At 43.1% G+C, this 22,653-nt stretch overlaps 1 protein-coding gene across 4 annotated transcripts in view; it reads right to left on the reverse strand.

Annotated features, from left to right (window-relative positions):
- The window catches only part of UNC5D (unc-5 netrin receptor D), a 544,123-nt gene that overhangs the window by 220,675 nt on the left and 300,795 nt on the right, over positions 1–22,653 (reverse strand). For all 4 annotated transcript variants that reach the window (XM_059156226.1, XM_059156224.1, XM_059156223.1 and 1 more), the window contains exons 2-3: positions 17,181–17,399; positions 2,671–2,814 (exon numbers count right to left, since the gene is read on the reverse strand). In XM_059156226.1, the coding sequence (XP_059012209.1) occupies positions 2,671–2,814; positions 17,181–17,399 (363 nt within the window). The remainder of the gene's footprint in view (positions 1–2,670; positions 2,815–17,180; positions 17,400–22,653) is intronic.

The following is a 22,653-nucleotide window of genomic DNA, read 5'->3' on the forward strand; positions in this document are numbered from 1 at the left end:
TATTTCAACAAAACATGAAAGTTATTAAAAAAAAAAAAGAGAGAGAGCGCCTTCCCCTCCACCCTGCCACGAGCAAATGAAAAGAATTTCAAGCAAGGTCCTAAAGGCAGTTTTTCCCTCCACTTTTGATGCCATTAAACATAGTTAAATTTCAATTTACATTTTAATGTACACTGGTCTCCAAGTCAAATGCAATATTTAATGACAAATCATATCTTGACTTGCATAAATAATTTTAAATTAAAGGATGTGTCACTTGATATACACAAAAAATTAAAAAATATGTTTAAATATGGGAGATTGTCTTAACTGTATAACATAGGTTTAATGATCAATTTTTTAAACTTAGAAATCACATGCTTATCATATTCTCATGTGCATATCATATACAAGAATGACAAAATGATTTTTTTTAATCCCTGACGAGACTGGGAAGATTATTACCACAAAAGTATCAGATGATGCAAAAAAGGCAGGAAATGATAGAACAGGGTTTTCCATTTGTCGTGTTCCTCGGTCCTATCCTGCTTGGCAGAGCTGGATCCTAGGGCTGCCTGAGAATCGGATTTTTAGAGTCTATAAAGCCACAACCTGCAGAAAATTTGCTAAGACACTACAATTATAATTCCGTGCAATTAGTTTCAGTAAGTAGAAGACACCTACTGAGAAGTGATTCCATTTCTCAAGTACGTCTTAAAACAATAGCTAATGACTGAGAAGGGCCAACTCTCTGTGCCAGGTAGAGATTTATACACTTTCTAGTTATTGATACTTGTAACACTCGCAATAACTCAATGAACTAGGCGCCCTTTTTCCACTGGAGACATTAAGACACAGGGAGATGAATAACTTGCCCACCATCACAAAACCAACTATGGGAACCGGAAACCGAGAGGAATGCAGCACCTGGCTTCAGTGACAGGTGACACTGGAACTGCAGGGGCAACGTCCCACGTCAGAGTGAGGTTGACATGTAGAACAGCCAAGTGCCTGGACGGATGCGGTGGACATGATCAAAGGTTACGGGACACGAACAAAGGAGAGATAGAGCCATTCTTTGCCAAACTTTGTGAGTGAGGGGAAGCTCCCTGAAGGAGCTTTCTAGCAAGCAGGCAACAATCAGAAACGAAGGGAGCACGTGTGGAGGTGAGAGAGCCTGGAGGGGACAGATCAGTGAGAGGCAAATCAAAAAGAATAGGCCATGGGGGCCTCAGAGACATGGAGGAAGAAGAGGACTGGGAAAAGGGGTGCAGAGAAGCCGCACAAGGAGGGAAGCCATGTTGAAAACGCCTGTGCTGTTTGGCCTTTTTTTCAGAGACACAGAGAGAGCCTGGAAGATAATCTGCATCCCCCTCACGAGGGTCAAAGATGGCGACCAGCCGAGCCGAAGCCAGGTGGAGATCACAGAGCTGGTGCTGTTAGGAAGGAAGAGTCAAAACTGAACACCCTCTTCCCTCTCTCAGCTGACCTCCACTTTAGCATCATAATACTTGTTGGCTAAAACTAACTAAATAACTATAGGAAAATGGTTTCCCGCGGCTCTTACATCAAGAGCACAGCTCATGCAATGACCTCTTCTCCTTGGCCTACCAGGGCCCCGTCAACACTCAGGAAAGGGCCTCCCAAATTGCCAGTATAGTGAAGGTGAAATGCATATTTTGAGAAGAAGATTTCATTTCCCAAGAAACATAAATGTCTCTGCAAATAGCAATTCATTCCTATTCTCAATCCCTAAACCATCGACATCTGCTATGAATTCCTTGAGTCCTCAAATAAATCCCCCTTGTCCCGTATTCTTTATGGCACTCTCAAAAGGCAGCATTTGAATAAAACAACAATAACCAAGTCTGCCTTCCTTCTCTCAATTTCTTTCCAGAGGAGCTTTTACACTCCTGGGCTCACAAAGGAGGTTTTATGGGGACTCGTCGGGGTGGGGTAATGGGGGTAGGGGAATGAAGACATCTTAAAGGAAGAGAAAGGAGTTCCTGTACTTCTAAATATGGTTGAGATGTTAAAAACACTGATGCTGGAATATGATGAAGAAATCGTGGACTCTCCTGAAAAGCAATTTTCTTTTCTTTTCTTTTTTTTTTAATTTTCCCTTCTTCAAGTGTCTTTTTTTGTTTTCCTTTTTTGGAGTTCTCCATGGGTCAAACACATGCAGTTTTAAACCCCATTTCCATGTTTTAAGATTCAGAAACAAGAGATTTAATAGTAGGCTATAAAAATCCCAATCTTTAATGTCTTATTTTTGCAGGTTTGCTGGAAAGAGCAGTAAACAGTCACTGCTCACCTCTTTCCATCAATGCCCCTCGAACTTCGTCACTGATAACAAACAGCAGAACCCATTCACCTGAGTTTTTTTTCCTCCCAGGAACCGATTTTCCTGGCATTGTGGAGACACCTGCACTCTGAAGGTCTAGGCAGAATCTCTTCGCCTAACTGATTGGCTGATTGTACTCCAGAGGAAATTATCAAACATTTAAAATACAAACATTTAAAATACTTTAAAAGAGTAAATTTAACAGAGATAGCAATCGTTGATCGTTTCTTGATGTCTGCTAATCTCTATTCTACAGAAGCGCCCAACGCATCCCAAGCCCGTTTGGCGGCACTGAACTCCGGCCCGCGGTCCTACCAGACAAGGCCATCCCCCCCATATGTACTCACAAGCTATGCGCACGGAGGCCTTCCTGCTTTTGGAGGTCCCCAGGTGGCTCCAGGCCACGCACTGGCACCAGTAGTCCTCCGGCCCATGGAAATCCTCTACCTGCTGCCTGGTGACGTTGATGAACACCTCCCGGACCTTCAAGCCTGGTGGGGAGACAGAGCACATCCACTGAGGCCGCTGCCGTTTCCGATCGGAAAGTTAAGGCTAGCCAAACATTTTCTTGTTAATTACACAATTCTGTTTTTAATCAAGGCGAGGTTTTAATTACTCTGACAATAATATATTGCTGCTAATTAAATTCCAACAGCTGAGTAGGCTGGAAAGCTGGAGTGTGAAGTATTACCCACCAACGTGGGTCTAATACAATATAATAATTTTCACAGGATCTCAATTGGTGCTTCTTCTTGGTCTTTCTTAGGATGAAACCTACGATAAGGAATGTAGTATCACTAACTTCTGGGATTCTAAAACGTAAAGAGGCAATACACGGACCCCAGAGATGTAGTTCCAGATAGTTCTAAATGGCCCTCCCCCTGGACACAGCAGCGGGCAGGGGTCTAGCAGTGTGGCTTAGGAGGAAGAGGGAACCGTGATCATGTGCAAATGGGCAGGGAAGCCCAGTTAAGGCCAAGCCTCGGTTTTAAAAGCTTTGGACAACAAATGCGACACAGACAAATTAAACTATGTTAGTCTCAAAGCCCTGTCATGAGAGCCCAGGAAGCCCCTCTAGCAGCGGCCATCCCGTAGGGAGAGAAGGAAAGGCTCTTACAGGAAAAGGAGCTAAGGCTACGTGTGCAAAATAAGATAAAACTAAGACAGCCTTCATGTTTATTATTATAATCTTAATGTTTATTATTATAATTCATTACTTTGCATCCTCCTGAGAAGTTAGAAAACATGCTGGGTCTTTCTTACAAGGGAGCGTGAGTTTCTTCCAACCCCCTGACCCAGGACTATCATCAGCCTTCCTTGCTCTGGGCAGCACAGTCACCTTGCACAGACTGCCAAGGATGAAAGAGGACACTCCTTACTACTCGTACCAGTCCCGTCATCACAAGCCACAGAGCAGCTCTGACAGTCCGTGTGCTCGCTCCGTCCGGCCAGCATGCTAAGGCTGTAACTTGTCCTGGGGTAGGCGGTGCGGGAGAAAAAGAGTCCACGCCGACTGAATTCCGCAGACATACTTAGCATCACCATAAGCCTTTAACCTCATCACTCACTACATTTTCACAACACACAGACGCAGGAGAAACCCTCGCATCCCCACTAGGCAGACCGAAGAACCGTCTTAGACGAATTCATTTGTCTGCAGTTACACGGTCTGATAATGGCAGATCTGGGGTTTGAAGCTGGATCTGTCTTCCTGAAAATCCAGCACCACGTGCAGGTCTGTCTCAAAAATTAAAATTCTGTCCTTGTATTTTAGGTGCTTATACTTCATAACAGAAATAAGACTAATGCAGGGAACATTTAAAGAAAAATGAGGTGCACAATTGTGCTTTTCCCTTTAAATTCGCAAAAGGAATTCACGGGACAAAATCAACAGTGTAATTAAATGAGCCGGGGGGCTCCTGATGTTGGAGGTGGAGTGTGATTCTATCCTGGGTGGTGACAGGATTTAAAGAAGAAGATGACGGGTAGGTGTAGGATTGGTCAAGGCCGAGGAGACACTTCTGTCTCCCCGATCCACAGCATGTTACTTCCAGTGTGTGATAAGAGAGAGTTTTATAACCACATAAATCACTGTGGGGAATGGGAGTTAGACTCTCTCAATTCTGAGGAGGGACCACATACAGAAAATCATCCTGATGACCGTTGACAAGCCACGTTTCCCAGTTTGGGTCAGTGCAGGAGTAGCCTTTTTTGCCTGGCAGAGAGGTGAGCGTCCCAAAAGCTGTGCCCCAAAAGCTGTGCCCCACACCAAAGAGGAAAAAAGCCTTAGAGGGGTTCTGAAGGGCGGTGGTGTTTTCGTCTTTGCACTTAAAGAAATACAAAGTATGAGAGGGAGGAAAAGGTGAGGAGGTGGTGGGCTGGGCGGGTGAAAGAGACCAGGAGAATCAAAATCACGCCATCGGACGGACAAAGCAGGGTGGATAGGACAGAAAGCAAATCGGAGCATGGCGGCACATGCTGGGACTTGAAAGTAAGTTGAAATAAACAAAACTAAGGAGCTGGGCTTCGAACAGAGGGCTTGTGTCCTCTTTTTCTTTTTGATCTGAGGCAAACGGTGGATGATTTACTTTGACTCGTGCAAGGGAAGGGAGAGAACACCCAATCATTGAACCCAGGTGTCAGAGGTCCTGTCACAGGGGAGACAAATTCTGCCCACCATTTAGGAATCGGGGGGGGGGGGGGGTCTTCTCAGAGAAGCATTCAATTATAAGCTTGAGAAATCTGCTTGTCCTTCTGTCCCTCTCCCTGCTCGCTCGTACTCGCTCTTTTGCAAATAAATTTTTAAAAACCTAGAAATGTGTTTAAGCTAATGGGGACCTGTTCTATTCTATGTACTTATGCTTTCCTCATCTTGTGAGAACATCTAAGTTACTAGCTTCATCTAGATTGGAAATGGAGACAAACACTCCCTTCAAAATGGTTCAGGTTGATCCCGTTTATGAAGTAGGGAGTTTTGACATCGAAACATCAAAACTTGCTATGATTTCCTCTAGGCACACGGTGTTTTTTTGTTTGTTTGTTGTTTTAAGATTTTATTTATTTATTTGACAGACAGAGATCACAGGTAGGCAGAAAGACAGGCAGAGAGAGAGAAAGAAGCAGGTTTCCCACTGAGCAGAGAGCCCGATATGGGGCTCGATCCCAGGACCCCGAGATCATGACCTGAGCCGAAGGCAGAGGCTTTAACCCACGGAGCCACCCAGGCGCCCCTAGGCACACGGTGTTTTAAGGGTACCCAGGATTTGTTTTACTGAGGTGTGGTAAGGTGCACATCAGATGGAAACAACCATCCCGAAAAGGAGACATTTACACTCAAAAATCCCTAGAGACAATAGGCAGAGCATACCATGCAGGACCACCGGAGGGCGCTAGGAGGCAGAGGGGTATGGGGGAAAGAGGGGCCAGAGCCTTTACTGTGGTTCCCATGGGAACTGGCTGGGCAAACAGGCTTAGAATTGGCTCCTTTGAAAATTTCAGTGGGCTCTGGCCGTCCTTAGCTGCCCGGTACCTGACGCTGAGGGCGAGGACGGGGGCTATGGCCCTGGAGTCTAAGAGCTTAATACAAGAAGTGGTTAAGGGGACGGGCTTTGGATCGGTTGGTTTACACATGAAAGGCACTCTCCCAAGCCAGTTGTTGGCTTTCTCTGGGAATCAGTCAGCCCTCTGGCTGGACAGTCCCTCCAGGAGCAGCACTACCCCAAGACGTCAAGGCATCAGATACAGAAACTAAACAGACACACAGACACAGAGACAGACAGCCGCACATTTGCTTTGGGAAACATAAACTGTAGACCATTGATGGTCCCCGCGAAGGTCCTCACTGATCCCACCACCATCTTAGGAGACTAACTGCTGGTGAACGCCCATGTGGAAGTCACAGTTTCAATGTCAGGTTGGCTCCATTACAAGTCCTTCTCCGAGGCTCTCCCAGAGGATCGGAGAAGCCCAATGAATATAACCCAACTATTTCTAAACACAGTGCATTTCCCCTGCAGGGAGCATCGGGGCGACAAGCCTCTTTAAGAGGCCCCAAGTACATCATCACCCCGAGACCCCCAGATACACTGTCTGGATGAGACCTTCTTCCCACAGGAAGCCTCCAGTCTTGTCAAGTCATTCCCTCTATAAGAACTCATGGAAAACCATGAATACTTTCTATTATACTTATCTCTACCATGACAGAAATAATTCTACTGAATAAAAAAATTTTAAATAGTGTATTCTCTCTCAAATCTCCATTCTAGCTGTCTAGGGATATATATACACACACACACGCACACACAACTGTATGCGTGACAAACATCCACAGGAAGCAGCTCTATTTCAGGACATCTCCACCTACTCCCCTCCACCGTGGTTCTTCCAGCAGGGGCTGCGGAGATGGCCATCCACTCCGAGACCTCCAGAGATGACAGCTAACTTGTCCATGGAAAATGCTAGCAGGGAGCCAAAATCCCAGACAGACAGAAGACGTCTCTTAAATAAGAGCCCCACTGTACCTGAGAACTCGTGCAACTCTAACAAGCCTAGAAAAGTCCAACCCTTTAAATTATTGTGTAAATTATAAGCATCAGCCTTTGTTATGGACTAGAATCTTCCAGAATATAAAAATATGACTATGGGACTGATATGCTAATCAGCTTCCTCTGCCGTCGGATGGTTCAGCTGTACGGAGACTAACACTGGCAGCGGATGAATAATTGCTCTGCATGTACTAAACACAACAGAGCAGCACAGAACTTCATCATTTGTCAGCTTTATTTGTTTAAATGAGAAAAATGCTGACAGCAGTTATTGCTGTAATCCCCTTATTTATCAGATAGAAAACACTAGTTACTCTTAGCAGTCTAATCCTGTTGGGAGACTAAAAGTTACAGAATTTTCAAACTAATTGAAGGAAGACGCTTTAGTGTTCCAAGAAGAGAAATGCAGAAGACAGCGGGAAGGGTGATGTTGCGAGAAAAAGAAGAAAATCATTTCTTCCCGGCCAACTTCTAATAAAAGGGCTCTGTAGCCTTAGTCTTAACTTGTGGCGTGGAAAAGAAAGAGGAGAACATTCAGCACCATGCCAACTGCAGCCTGGTACCTAACAGCTGTCTCACGCTTTTATCTACTGCTTGTTAGCGCACGTCCACAAAGCCCCGAGGCAGTGTCCTGCCGTGGGGACGGTGGTCAACCTGCTTTCACATACACCTGGTGATGGGCACTTGGGGAGGAATAGGACCCAGCTCTCTGACACTTGCCGCCCGTCATCGGTTCTTGTCCGTCAGTCTTTCGGCGGTCCCTCTGTAATGCTTGGCTTAACTACACTGGATAACCGGATTCAAGACGGGAAGTTAAGGACCCCACTTCCTCCTCGGAGATATCGTTCATATCTGAAAACCACACGCAGGATGTCAGAAGCTAGCAAACCAGGTTTGGGTGAATTGTTTTTTCATCCAAGGCTCTGAGGCCCTTTCCCTGGACCAGGGTAACTCAGCGTTTCTCCGACCCCGTGCTTTGTTTTCCACGTCGTAGTGTTTCACGATTGGGGATGGTTCACCAAGAGAATGAGGATGTTGCTTTCTGTACACAAAGCTCAAAAACAAACAAACAAAAAACAAACAAAACCCCACCAACCTATTTCCAGTATAGCTTCATGGGTAGCATAAGGCCTTCCTCAATTCTTCAGAAGAGGAGAAGAAAAATATCAAACTCCTCCTGAAAAGCAACCATCTCTTATTTAGGAACCCACTTTAATGAACCATCATTCGTTGAGGTGTCTCAGTCCCCTCTGAGATAGTCCCTCCTTACTCCGCCGTGTCCTGAGAAGACAGGAAACAACCCATTCTGCTGGAGGAAAGGAGTCTACCACTTCGACAAGGGCCTCGTCCATGTCCAGGGCTAGAGGCTCGAAAGCAGGCTTCCACGATGAGAAGCTTCCCCATATTTTGCATAACATCACTATTATCATTACTGATTATTTTACCTTTCTACAGCCCTTGACTTTTACTAGTGCCATCACATGCCTGACCTTATTTCTTCCTAACACCACGTTATTATTGTTTCTGTTCTTATCTTGCCACAAGTCCCCACACCATAGGAAACCTATCAAAGATATTACATGGTTGGCGACATACATTATTTGAGAACAGTAACCCAGAGCATCAAAAGTGCCTGGCCCTCAGCCAGGAACTGAGGATACTGTGACAAAGTAGATGCTTAAGATTCTTTTTTTTTTTTTTTTTTAAGATTTTATTTATTTATCGGAGAGATAGCGAGAGATCAGAGGAGAAGCAGACTCCTCACTGAGCAGGGAGCCCAACTTGGGGCTCGATCCCAGGACCCTGGGATCATGGCCTGAGATGAAAGCAGATGCTTAACCCACTGAGCCACCAAGCACACCAATCCCTATCCACTTTTTTTTTTTTTTTTAAAGATTAGATGCTCAAGATTCTTGCCCTGGAGATGTTTACAGGCTAGAGGGGGAAACCTCTCAACCTGCCCCAACAACGGGCAAGAAAACCACCACGGCAGGAGTGCAGACCGCTCAGGACCACACGGGAGTGGCTTCCCACTTCTTGGCGGCACTAGAAGTTCATTCCACCTGGGACTAGAAGTCTCTCCCCTTATCTAGTTAGAACGACATCTAAAGCAAGGCTCTTATAAGGACACATGAATCGGGACACGGAGTTGAAGTTTCAAAAGTCTGAGATATCAGGGAAGCATTTTCACAGAAGCGTGCCTCCATTTCTTTGGGGACCGTAGATCTCTTCAGGCCAACACGCTATTGAAAATAGTATATTAAATGTAGATAATTAAAAGGTAGAACCATATTTCATTTTACTGGCAGATGCTTAATTAGGGCTAAATGTCTTTTGCCACTTCATCCTAGCAACAAGATTAAAATGTATTTTGATAAAAAAAAATAGTAATCCTTTGAATGTGCACAATGCCTAATGAATACTCTTTAGTTCCCCCCAGATAATAACCACTCCACGGATTCCTCAGAAGCACCACAAGTTCAGTGTTAAGTACAGAAACTCAGAATACGCTCGAGCTCTCCAGTTTCTTCCACACCAGAGATTAGAATTAATCAGCACAGAGGTGTCTGGCAGACGAAAGCAAATTAACTTGATAGTGTTGTCTGATAGCAGAGAGAGGGAAACTCGGGAGCCCAGAGTAGACACAGTAGGGTTATTTAGAGGACAGCACCCCATGAAGGATCCCTCAGACATCACACTCACAGCTTCGTGGGCAACAGTCATGATTTCCAACCTTGCCGCCCCAATCAGTGACTTTTCCTTTCCAGCAGTCACTCTGATTACCTGCTGGGAGTAGATCATGCCCTAAGGCCAGGGTCTGTATCATACTTTTACCTCCCACAGTGCTACCATTGGCTCAGAGAATAACATAAAGCTTGGGCAAAACAAAGCAATGAAATGCAAGCCAGGAACAAATTCTTCCAAGAAAGACCAATATTTGCCTCTTAATATTATTAGTCCTTTTGTCTTTTTGGATTTATAAAAGTTCCCAATTTTCTATTTGTTTTTGGAAAAGTAATCAACAGCCACTTGCTCCACTAAAAAAGAAAGAAAGAAAGAAAGAAAGAAAGAAAGAAAGAAAGAAAGAAAGAGCCGCCATTTTAGATATACCCTTTTGAAAGCTAACCTTGACTGACTGCTTGCTAGATACCAGGCCCTCAGACTATGTAATCCTCATAACAGTTTCATGGGGTAGGAGCACCTGGGTGGCTCAATGGGTTAAAGCCTCTGCCTTCTGCTCAGGTCATGATCCCAAACTCCTGGGATCGAGCCCTGCATGGAGCTATCTGCTCAACAGGAGCCTGCTTCCTCCTCTCTCTCTTGCCTGCCCCCCTGCCTGCTTGTGATCTCTGTCCGTCAAATAAATAAAATCTTTAAAAAACAAACAAACAACAACAACAAAAACAGTTCCATGGGGTAGATACAATCACGGCTATTTTCCTCTTGGGGAAACTGAGGTACAAGGCAGCTAGGAAACATATGTACCAGAAAGACTCCGTAAAGGGAGAGCCAGATTTCAAACAAACATGGTACCATCTAACACCGACAGCACATGCTCTTAACCACTATTGTCTTCAGGGTTTCTTTTAGATTCTTATCATTCCTACTTCAAACACACTTCTGAGTGCTATATGAATAGAAAAAATGGGAAAATTCCAAAGGCACTGGTAAAGAACTTAGTGTTTACAACAATGCCGGTCCCTCTCAGGAACTCTTATTAACAATTACATAAACAGGGGTGCCTGGGTGGCTCAGTCATTAAACATCTGCCTTGGGCTCAGGTCATGATCCCGGGGTCCTGGGATCAAGCCCCCCAACGGGCTCTGCAAGAAGCCTGCTTTCCCTCTCCCATTCCCCCTGCTTGTGTTCCTACTTTCGCTGCCTCCGTCAAATAAATAAATACAATATTAAACAAAAAACAAAAAACAGTTAAATAAATGGTGAGCTGCTTTCCATCTCTGTTAAGGATGGAGTGAATGCAAACGGACACCAACTCTTTGTATCTAAGGTCAAACTGGACCCAAGAAACAAGGTCTTCATACTTTGTCACAAGTTTATGGGAAGAATTCATACTATTTTCCTGAAAACTTTGTAAGAATAGGTCAGTCCTCTCTGAGAAGCAGAGTGATGAACAAGATGAAATCTGGGTGCGATAGAAGAACATTTCTATAAAAGTGAGTTTTAAACCCACAAACTGTCAATGGAACACCTGAGAGATGGATTATTTCTGCGTTATGTGAACTAAAATATATGCTTCCCAGATGTACCTTGGTGATTTGTGAATCATCGAGGGTAACTTCAAAATTAATGGTTTTCTGGAAAAAGCTCTATTCAAATCCCCATCACTAGCACAGCAAAGTTCTTGGATACAAACTTTAAAGATTTAATACATTTTTATTTCTACTCTTCTCCCTTTTCTCAACACAATCCATTAACCTTTTATCCCCAGAGAGGGACTCCAGTTGTTTAAGAAGGAAATCACAAACAATGAAAGCTCTGAAATGATATTCTTTAAGAAGAAAAATATTAGTTTACTGGAGTTGAGACTTTTCCCATAACACATTGGAATATGCATTATTTCACTCATTAGAGTTCAATATCTCCAAGGTAGAATAAGATAAGAGCCATGGAGCGTTGTTAAGGGAACACCTGTTTTTATTGAACAATAAAGAAGTGGTTTTGCTTATTGATAACTTGAGCTTCCCACAGGCTGCATTAACTTGACTGCCAAGGACGTATTTTGCTGGTTCTTGTTGGTTGTTTTTCGGGGGTGCTTGTGTGTGTGTCTGCCTGTTTGTTACATTAAATATCTTAATTTCTCTGGTACTGAACACTCCCCACCTCCTTCTCAGGGGCACGATTCCCCGGGTTGGGATTACCTCTCAACTCCAGATGTTAACAGAGGAAAAACACCAGGAAGAAGAGTTCCCATATTTCCGAATGAAATGAGGCAGAACAAATGAAAGAGGACCCTTGGCTTGTGCACAGAACTGAAAGGGTACATTACTAAGAGGTATAGCCATGTCTGTGCAAACACAGTAACTCATGTCAAATAAATTGTGCCTTTTGCAGGAAAGAACTCTAGCTCTGGGTTTTCCAAGCTAAATTGCGTGAAAACACGCAATCCTTTTTCTTCTTATTTGAACTCTTAGATGACGGGGCCAAATTACCAGAAAGACCAAAGGCAGTTTGCAGCCTTTAACAACTGCAAGGACTTATTGCTTCCAATTTGGAAATACAAAAGATTCCGTGTCTATTCCAAACACTCCTGGGTCTTATGCGTTTCCCATTAGTACTTTGAAGGAAGAAAACGTTAAGCAAAAAGAATATCAAAATTTTCTGGAAGTGCTGAAACAGGGAACATGTTGGCCAAAGATACATAAGCAGTTACGACCAACTTCCTACAAGAACACAGACAATTCTCTACCACTGCTCAAATGTGGTCCTACTGTCCTTCGTCTCTTCGCATCCTTCCCTCTTACTGGAGTGGCAGGAGTTATTTTGCAAACTCAATCAAAAGCCATTAAGTCAAGCCCTGTACTCGAGCTCAGCCTTGGAGAGCTCAAGGGAAGTAATGCATCTATTTTTCAATACCGGAGGCCATTTTGTTTCCAACCTTAATTGCCCTTATGTATTGGTCTGGCGTACACCATCTCCACTCATCTTGCTCCACTTTCCACTATTTCTCTATTAATACCGACCTTAGGAAACATAATTGCAGTGCGTAGTAGACAGCAATTTTCATTAAGTACAGAAGAAAACTGTTTAGGGAGAGACAGCTTTTTCCCCCCCTATTGATTCAATCAAAATTACTTGGAAGAAAAGGTTGTGCTTATTAAGTTCTTTTCAGAAAGGTAGCTGCTAAAGTATAAGTTCTTTCTCAACAAAAAATTGGTATATAATCTCTTCAGGTTTTGTCCTTTAGGAAGTTGTGTTCTTCCCAGTTCCTTTGAAATTTGTGACTTTTATTGGCCTTTTTGTTCTCTCAACCCCCCCCCCTTTTTTTTAAGTAGAGAGGGGAGATTTTACATGGAAACAGAGAATGTAATCAGCGCTGCTATCTGCAAGACATGGGAGTTGCCTAGCAATGCCAGGGGAGTTAAAAGGGGGAAGCAATAGCAAAACACAACACTGCAAAATTACAAGAGGGCACAGTGTTAAATTGGCTTGCAATACTTATCAAGAGGTCTTTATAGGAGAATGGATATAGGATTTTCTAGGAGTGGTATCAAAAAATACCCAGCCATTTTTCAGTGTTCTTCCTAGCTTTCATTTAGAGTTTACCCAATGGGATTCCGCTATTTTGAGTTCATTACTGGACAAAATCTAGGCCAGAAGCATCTGACAATAAAACACAGAGCCTCACTGGGTCCCTGGTACTTGAGTCCTTTCCAGTTGGACTAATTGAATACAAGATATATAAGCCTTTCATATTCTCCCATTGTTTTACGGGCTTTTGCTCCCATGGCAAATGCTGTTCCCTTCATTGTCTTCTCCCAGATTTCAGAGACCTCCTTTGAAGTTTTCACATCAAGATAAATGGAGCTGCTTTGTTTGTGAACCAGTCTCTCCCAACACAAGGAGTATCCAAGATCCCAACCCTGGGAACACAGAAGAGGAAACTTTGCTGACACCAAGATTTGATTGGTCTTCCTCCTTTGTCTTGATTATGCCAAATCCTTTTTTTTTTTTTTTTTTTTAAAGAGGGAGACTATACCTTGTGATGTATATCTCTGTCTTCAGTTGCTATAAACTCGTCTTTAACAGTGCCAGAAATACGGTCTAGAATAAAAGATTAGCCCTCTAGAGATGGCAGAAATGATGAGGGTTAAAGAAATCCCCATGGGATAGCTATGGGATTACCCACTTGAGAAACAGAAATATGAAACAGGCTCATGACGGAAAACGAGGAGCCATGTGCTCAAACCCATCCTCATGTCAGTAAGTGAATTTGTTAATATCAAGACTAGGAAGAAGAACAGGAAGCTGTAGGTGAAGGTGGCTTCTAAGTATGGAGAAAGTATATCTGAAGTAGAAAGCAAGAGATCTGGGTTCTATTTTGTTTTTCTAAGATTTTATTTTTAAGTAATCTCTTCGCCCAACGTGGGGCTCAAACTCACAACCCTGAGATCAAGAGTTGTACGTTCCACTGACTAAGCCGGCCAGGCACCCCAGGAGATCTGGGTTCTAGAAACAGCTGTGCCATCAACTCGTTGCAGCTCTAGGAACACAAGATTTTTATTGTATAAAATAGGGCTATTGGATTATCACTAAGGTTCCTTCCAGTTTGCACATTTAAATTCCAGAATTCTAAGCATGCTTTTGGTCTGAAGAACACCACCTCGAAAACAGGCATTTTTTTTTTCCCCTTCCTCATACCAATTCCAAACTGCAACAGGGAATTGTGTAAGGTTTTAGGTGTCCCTCTGCCTTTTGAAGTTATGCATCTATAATGCAATCCCCAAAGAGTCCAGAACCGTATCATGTTTAGCACTATTTATGTAGGGTTAGTTCTTTATTGATTCCCAGGCAGAAACAGTATTGCCCAAAGATTTTTTTGAAACAAGTGTCACATTTTGCTTTGGAAAACAGCACACTCTTCCTCTGCTTGCTTCTTTGCTGACTGATATCCATCCTCCTGACTCCCAAGGAAGTAGCGCTCTAGACCCATTTCCCTTTCCTATTACTCATTCTCTCTGGACACCTCCTTTGCCTCCACGGCTTCCTCCTTTCCCGATGACTACCCAATTAACTCTTCTGTCTCTCAGCTCTACAAACCCCAGATCTACCCCTCTTCCTTACAACCTATAAATATTACAAATTCAGCTTGTCCCAGGATCTCAGCCTTCTCTCCTTGCTAACATAATTACTTACATCAATAGCATCCCCTTTCTGCTTCTGTTGAGATTGTTACTCCTCTGTCTCATTCATTCATTCATTCATTCATTCAGCTATTCAGTCCGATTTGCTAAGGTGCTTCTCATACCAGAAATCTAGTTCTTGTTTTTGTGACTACTGCCCTAGAGGCAGACTTTCTTTCCCTCAACTGAAATATAGACATCTCCTAACTCATCCATTCCTGTTTCTTCTTGGCATCCCAAACACCTGCCCCAGATTCGTTCCCTGAAGCAGAGCTCCAGCCACTGCTTTCCCGTACGTCAATAGAATCAATCCGCACTACCTCCAAGATTCATAAAATTAAGTAAAGAACTCCTCACTTCCTATTTGAGACCTTTTGAGCCAGAGTGAACTGAATTTGCCAGTTTCCACATCCGTTTTCTATTTCACCAAGTCACACCTCCTGTCAAACAGATACTAAGCTTTCTTTCATTTGCTAATATCGAAACCTCCAGGCCACAGAGATCCCTCTCTCTCTCTCTCTCTTTCTCCCATTTAGTGTAGCATCAATTAATAAATTAATTCAGTTACTTAATTTGAATTAAGTAGTCATTGATGTCCCTTTCAAATGCTACAGCTTCCACACTTTTCCTGATAATCTTAATTGGGCATAATCTTTTTTATAATCCTCCACAGGTTAAGTGCACTATGGGTATACTGGACTTCTACCTATCAACAGGTGTAAAGTCCTAGAGATCACTGTTTGCATCTTAGCATTCCTGGAACACTCTGCAAGGCCTCCAGTAATCGAGTAGCAGTGGCATATAGTTAATAAACTAAGCTGACTTGAAACTTCCTAATTATACTCAAGGCTTTTTGACTTCTTCAAAATCTGTTATCTAGATAGTGAGTGGGGACTAAGCACAATAATCTAGGCTGAGAGCAGGTAGGTTTTAGGGTGAGGCTAAATTTTCAGTTAGTTTGAGGAGCCAAAGTTCAAAAGCATATACTGTTTCTGTTACACACTAAATTTTAACAAGTTATAAGTTTTGCAAGTTTTTTTTTTTTGGGGGGGGTTGGTTTTTTTTTTTTTTCAGATCTACTTATTAGATCTGAAAAAAGCCGGGGGAGGAGCAGAGGGAGCTTGCTGAGCATGGGGCTTGATTCCATGATCCTGAGATCATGACCTGAGCCAAAAGCAAGAGTCACATGCTTAACCCAACTGGGCCACCCAGGCGCTCCTAAATTTTGCTAATTTTTAGCACCTAATTGACTAAAGTTTTAAGTCAAATGCTCTTGCTTTCAGATCCAACACAAACCTGTAGTTTACTTAATGTGTCTGAGTCTCATTTCCTTATCCATACGAAGGTAATGATAATGTCATTTACCCCAGAGGGCTGCTGGAAGGACAGTGAGATCAGGTCTGTCAAAAGCTTAGATGAGATCTGGCACACAGTAAGTGCTCAATAAACACTAGCAATATGATCATTATTCTCATCATCACCACTCATAAGCCCAAGTCAGCCACATTAATAAAGATGGTCCCTCAATTTTTTCATACTGGAGATACTATTCAAATTTGGCAATCAAATTTGGGCTCTGTCATTACACAGTAACCAAAAGAACTTAAAGGAGGCTCAGAAACCACAACCACGGAGAACGATGTGCACAAGAATAACATCTAGGAGGAAAGATTAAAGAAACTGAAATTATGTTGCTTAAAAAGGTGTTTGGTGAAATAAGAAGGAAAAAAAAAAGGTGTTTGGTGGAAGATTTGCCTTCCAAGATATTTAGAATTGAGACAATGAAAGCAGTGACTGGTAGGTTTTATTTCTTGTGAGGATACTAGCTTCCATACAAAATTGGGTGCTAAAGTTATATAGTGCAGGGAGATAAAAATGCCCCTTTACCCTCCAAGAATAGGCTAGCCAAAGAGCTGTGCAGTCATTTAAACATACAATAAGAAGCAAGCAAGGGGACCAGAGGGGAGGGAGGGAAAACTGAATAGGAAGTCATCAGACAGGAAGAAAATCCGTGAGAGACTCTTAATGTTAGGAAACAAACTGAGGGGTGCTGGAGGGGAGATGGGTTGGGGGGATGGGGTCACTGGGAGACGGGCATGAAGGAGGGTACATGATGTGATGAGCACTGGGTGTTTCACGAAACTGATAAATTATTGAGCACTCCATCTGAAACTGATTATGTACTGTAAGTTGGTTAACTGAATTAAAATAAATAAATAATAAATAAGCAAGCGTGTGGTAGCACCTTGTATTTCCAGATGATGTTAATATTCATTCAATATTAATTTTATATTATGTTGTCTTACTATATTAATTAGATTAATTATGTTATTAATTTTCACTAGGAGTCATCCAAATAAATCACTGGTGGGGGGCCCACACAGCTTTTCCCAGCCATCAAACCATGGGAGGACACCAGGTGACGATCTAAGAATGGTTTCTCATCCTTACCTGAACTCTCGTCCAGGCTCTCCTCAGAGACATGCTCATTCTGATGGACCCACTCGCCATTGCACTTGAAGAATATCTGCATGGCTGGCCTTGCTTTGCACCTCAGCGCGATGGGGTTACTCTTGATGATGTAAGCGTCGTCTGGCTCCTCGATGAAGTGAGGCAGCGTCCCAGGAGCTGAGGGGATGGACTCCGGGAGGACTTCGCCATTGTCACTTCCTGCAAAATCGAAGAGGCCATGAGGACACCGCCTGGAGTGATGGCACGTGCATCGGGGCGCATAGCATAACCCACCCCGGCTCCAAGGATCTGAGCTGGGCAATGCCGCATCCTGTCCACACCACACACTTGTAAGGCCCGTGCGGATACTTCTCTTTTAGAGGCTGAAGGAGTGTAGTATGGAACCACTAGCTGGACACACCCTCAGGGTCACCAGACGGGGAAAGTAAGGAATAGACTCCCTCAGAGCACATGCTGGAGTCCGCAGGTCTTTGCTGAAAGAACAGAGAGAACATCTGGGTGGGCAAGAGGCTGAAGCTTTAGATCCAGTCTGGTGTGTGGTTATCTCAAGGTGTTCAATGGGAGCCCCAGGCTGCCTCAGACTCTGAAATAATGGCGGAAACAGCTTCTATTCTCCCCTAAACGAGCGTGGGTAATGACCATGTTATCGGAGGATACGCAGTCTTAACGACATGTGAAAAGAATTCCAAATTGTCTGCTTTTTCTACCGCTGAAACTGAAGATTGGCTGGTAGTCTATCTTAGAAAGAGTTTTCTCCAAAACCTCACCAACCTAGTGACTCTTCTAAAAGGAATGCACATGTGTTCCGCAGGCTCACAGCTCCGTTCTCTGCCCCGACACTCCCCTTGATATACTGCGAATCTCACTTCCAAGGTGACAAACTAAAATGAATCCCTAAGATAGCCGTGAGCTTTTACTTTGGGACCTATAATTAGGTTTTTTCAAGATAAAAAAAAATGGACATGATTCTCCCCGAAATTTAAGGAACTGATACGTAGAGAGAAGCAAAATAAAAAGGGGAAAGTAGAAGCCAAGACTTTGCTTCACTACCTCTTCACTACACTTAGCAGGGACTTAAGTCCCGGGAAACTACGGCAGAGTCAAGGGGAGCATGACCTGGGCACTAACTACACACTTTGGAAATGACCAGAAGGAACAAGAGCAGCTTCCATGGCGACTCCAGAGAAAGATCAAGGAAAGCAAGAATTTCAGCGGTGAGATCAGCTATGCCCCGGAAAGGGTTATTCACATTCAAAGCAAACCCGTCTCCAGGAGGAAGCTGGGGAAAAGGACCTAAGGAAAGCACTGGAGGAACAATCCAGTTCATCCAGAGCGAGCCTAGATGACGGACAGGGTGCATCCCGTGATTTACGCGGCTCGCTGTGTGCCTCCAGTGTCATTCAGAACAACCAACCAAGCCTCTTACGTGTCACACTTGAGTCAGTCACCTATGTGAAGTACCATCAAAGGTAAACCTAAGTCACGATACTAGGGGGTAATATTTTAAGACTTGGGGCATTCTCAAATGCAAATCAAGGGGAAGGGACTAAGGCACAAGAAGTATGGCTGCCCCTAATTCTACTTTTGTGTGAGGAAATAAAAGACAACGAGTTATGAAAAACATGTCTAGCCATGGAAACACACAAGCACCCCACTGCCCCCGCAATAAGTTAAAGGAAACAAGAGCTTGCATCTCTAAACTATTTCTTCCACTAAATACATCAGCATAAGGGGGAAAACCTTACACAATAAAGTATTTAAGGTACTGTAAGCTTTAAAATGCTATTGTAATATAGAAGTCATAGGGGCACCTGGTGGTTCAGTGGGTTAAGCCTCTGCCTTCAGCTCAGATCATGATCCCAGGATCCTGGGATCGAGCGCCATATTGAGCTCTCTGCTCAGCAGGGAACCTGCTTCCCTCTCTCTCCCTGCCTGCCTCTCTGCCTTCTTGTGAACTCTGTGTCAAATAAATTTTTAAAAAAATCTTTAAAAAAAGTCATCATAAAGCAAAAATGCATCATAAAGCAAATGCTCTAAATAGCACGAGAATAAACAATTTATGTCCTAATATAGCACAACATAGTCACCCAGAAAATAAAATGTGTATATGCCATATGGAATAAGAAGGGTTTCAGGACAGAATCGGAGAGGCTTCCTTTGAGTGTTTTAGATTACATTTCCAATGGACTTCATGAAATAGATCATGTATTAATTCATTTTGTTACTGACTGTTCATGCCCATTTCCGTCTTCAATAAATACCAAGTCCCCTCAGGCTTTTGTAAATCCATGCATTAGAGGAAACGACAAAGGTATGAAAAGATTTTATATGGACATCAAACAGCTCACACTCCCATCACGGGCTTGAGTTCTGTCCAAAGTAATTCTCTGCTGCAGAAGAGGGTCACCTGATAAAGGATATCCAAACCCTAAGGTGAGAGCCTGAATGAACAGCCACAGGCGTAGGCTCTGAAGGGTGCATCTTGCTTGACTAGTAACAGTGCGTGAATGTCCAAAGTAACTACTAAAACGGGAGCAGGGAGCATCATACACTTGATCTTAGCCAAAAGGCCGAGAAGCCATGCACGGAGCATCATAAGTAACTACCCTTAAATAAATGATAAGGTCACATTTTTCAGAATAAATAAAATGACAAAAGGTACTAGATCAAAATCAAGTTTAAACCATCCAGTTCACAAAATGCTGTTCTAAAAGCAATGAGGCTACCCTCCTGTTATTTTAAGAAATACCCTTTAAATAAAGTAACAGGTTCTGCGTTCACCTGAAACAGAGCAGGAGAGTGGAAGAGGAAAGTACGCAGGTAAGTGTCCTCGCCAACTGAAGGACCTCCATTAAGAATCAATCAATCTTAATGCTCATAGAAGGGGGGAAAAAGATAAGGCAAATTGTAACATTACATCTTAATTATTACTGAAGCCATGTCAAAGTCATGTGTGTATAGGAAAAGGGCCAGGACCCATGAAAACAAGAAACAAAGGAAAAAATCTACTTATCAAGGGTAGCAATGGGAATGGGAGATCAGAGATATATCTGCATACATACCACCATTCATTTGTATCCTTTAAACAAAGAAATAAATGATTTTTTTTGTTTGTTTGCTTCCCCCCCCCCACTTTGTATAGTAAAGTGTTGGGAATGGTATATACCTAACACTGTTCCCTAGCTCGACTCCTCCTCTCCTAAGTCCCATGGATCAAGTTCACGTTACAGTAATGCCCTGCCCTTCAGATGGCTTCAGCGCTGCAAGAAGGCTGGGTTCTCCCCCACAGGCCGACCTCCATGCTGATACCCCTTCCTTACCCCACGAGGCTGGAAGTCATCTGCCTCCATTTCCAAGGATGCCCACTGTCCTCAACCCCACCTACTGCTTAGAACCTACTTGCCCATGGACATTCTTAGGGGATTCATCAAGCAAAAGGGAGGTAACAGAAAGAAAGGAGGTGACTTGGGTACTTTTCAGGGGCTTAAAAGCTGCCAAGAGATTCTCTTCTCAGCGGTGGCAGGGGGCTGGGAGTTAGGGGTGGGAGAAGACAACTTACTTTAATAAATGGTTTTATGGAAGCCAGCATGAATACTTTTGGGCTTCAGGGTAAATGTTTCTAATGATCTCAGTACATCTGCCACTGGTTTGTAATTTAAAGAAAAGTTTTAAAGCTGGTGTGACGAATGCTGGCAACCAAACGACCCAGTCAACTGCCTTCTCCCATACCTGCTTGTACAGTAGAGGCTAGAGAAGTCATGGAGTCGGTTTACTCCTTTGTAGGTAGCAACGGTCATGTGACAACCTCCTAGCAAAAGGGTCCTAAGCAGAAATTCTTGAGAAAACTTTTATTCTCCTGATAAAGGAAATAGGTATGGTACATTCTGTCCCATCTCCCTTTCGTCCCTGCCTTAACTAGGGAAGATCAAGAGGAAAAAATTCCCAAAGGAGCAGACAATATAAAGGCTGACATAACACCACAGGACATCCATCTCCAGACATTTTTTTTAATCTTTACTTATTTAAGCTACTAATAGTCATTTCTGTTGTTTTTTGCAGGCGAGTCTTCTCTGATACAACTAGATCTTCCTTCTTCAACAAAGCCAGAGCTCCAAGCTTCACTTTATTAAGTTCCAATGCTCTCAGTGTTACTGAATTTGGGACAGCTAAGAAATATGGAAACTAGGATAGCAGAGAATAAATGTAAGAGCGGCCATGTAGTGAATGATCACAGATTATGGTGATATGCCTTCTATGTGGATTAGGTCCTTAATCTCCCTATCCACTCTGTGGTGGGCACTCTGTCCTGTTGTGCATTTGACAAAATGCTTTCATTCTGTGCCTTGTCTAGGGTCATACAACTAGTCAATGGGGCTGAGAATTTGAACGCAGGCCTAGGACTCCAATCACCTCGCAATTTCATTTTAGTTCTGATGAATGGACCCTTGGAAGTCTGGTACGGTAATTTAGTGAGTGCCTTATGGCAGTAGAGAGCAGTTCCTAAAACCAAAAGAAGATATAAACTGATACCTTACGTGTGTGGTACCTCACAGCCGACATTAAGTAGAATATTCTTAAAGATTGCTCACACAGTCACCCTATTAGCTAGACTGTGGTTTCAGGTATACTACGGACACATTCTAGACAAGGTCTTGAGAAAATATTTTTGAGAGAACAGCACAGCAAGTAGTCAACTAATTAGGATCAAATGACTGGGTCTCCTCACTAAAGTCAGAAAACAAAGACGTTGACGAATACGTGTTTGAGAATAATATAAGGAGAAAGCTTTTTCAGTATTTCATTTGGAAATAGTTTCACCTCTGAGCACAAATATTTAACTACTGAAACTCCAATTAAAAATAACAAGAAGTAGGGCACCCAGGGGGCGCAGTCCATTAAGAGTCAGACTCTTGATTTCAGCTCAGGTCATGATCTCAAGGTCATGAGATCAAGCCCCACATAAGGTTCCTCACTCAGCTGGGAGTCTGTTTAACTTCTCCCTTCTGCCCCTCCTCCTGTGCACTTGCATGCACACTTGTCTCTCTAAAAATAAAGAAATAAATCTAAAACAACAAATGACAACAACAGAAAAAAACAAGGAGTATTATAGGAGACAGTAAGAAAGAGGCTGCAGTCAGGGTAATGCTTTTCTATCATTTAATGTTTAACCATGCAAAACTGTCACTATTCCACTGGTTGATTTGTTAAATATGTAACAGGATTGGGCACACTGGAGGCCAGAGTCATTCTAAAGTGGGATTCATAAGACCCTGGGCTATCAGCAAAGTACGCTGGTATTGCACAGGGTTAGAGTATAAATGAAGTTGAGCTTTAATAGGTTGTAAGAAATTCCAAATTATTTTCATATTTTTACTCACAAGAGTAATTCTTGTGGGTAAAATGTACCTCTTCTATCTCCCAAGTATGCTTGTACTCTTACTGGTACAAAACA

The sequence above is a fragment of the Mustela lutreola genome, chromosome 18 (genome assembly GCF_030435805.1).
Source record: "Mustela lutreola isolate mMusLut2 chromosome 18, mMusLut2.pri, whole genome shotgun sequence".
NCBI lineage: Eukaryota > Metazoa > Chordata > Mammalia > Carnivora > Mustelidae > Mustela > Mustela lutreola.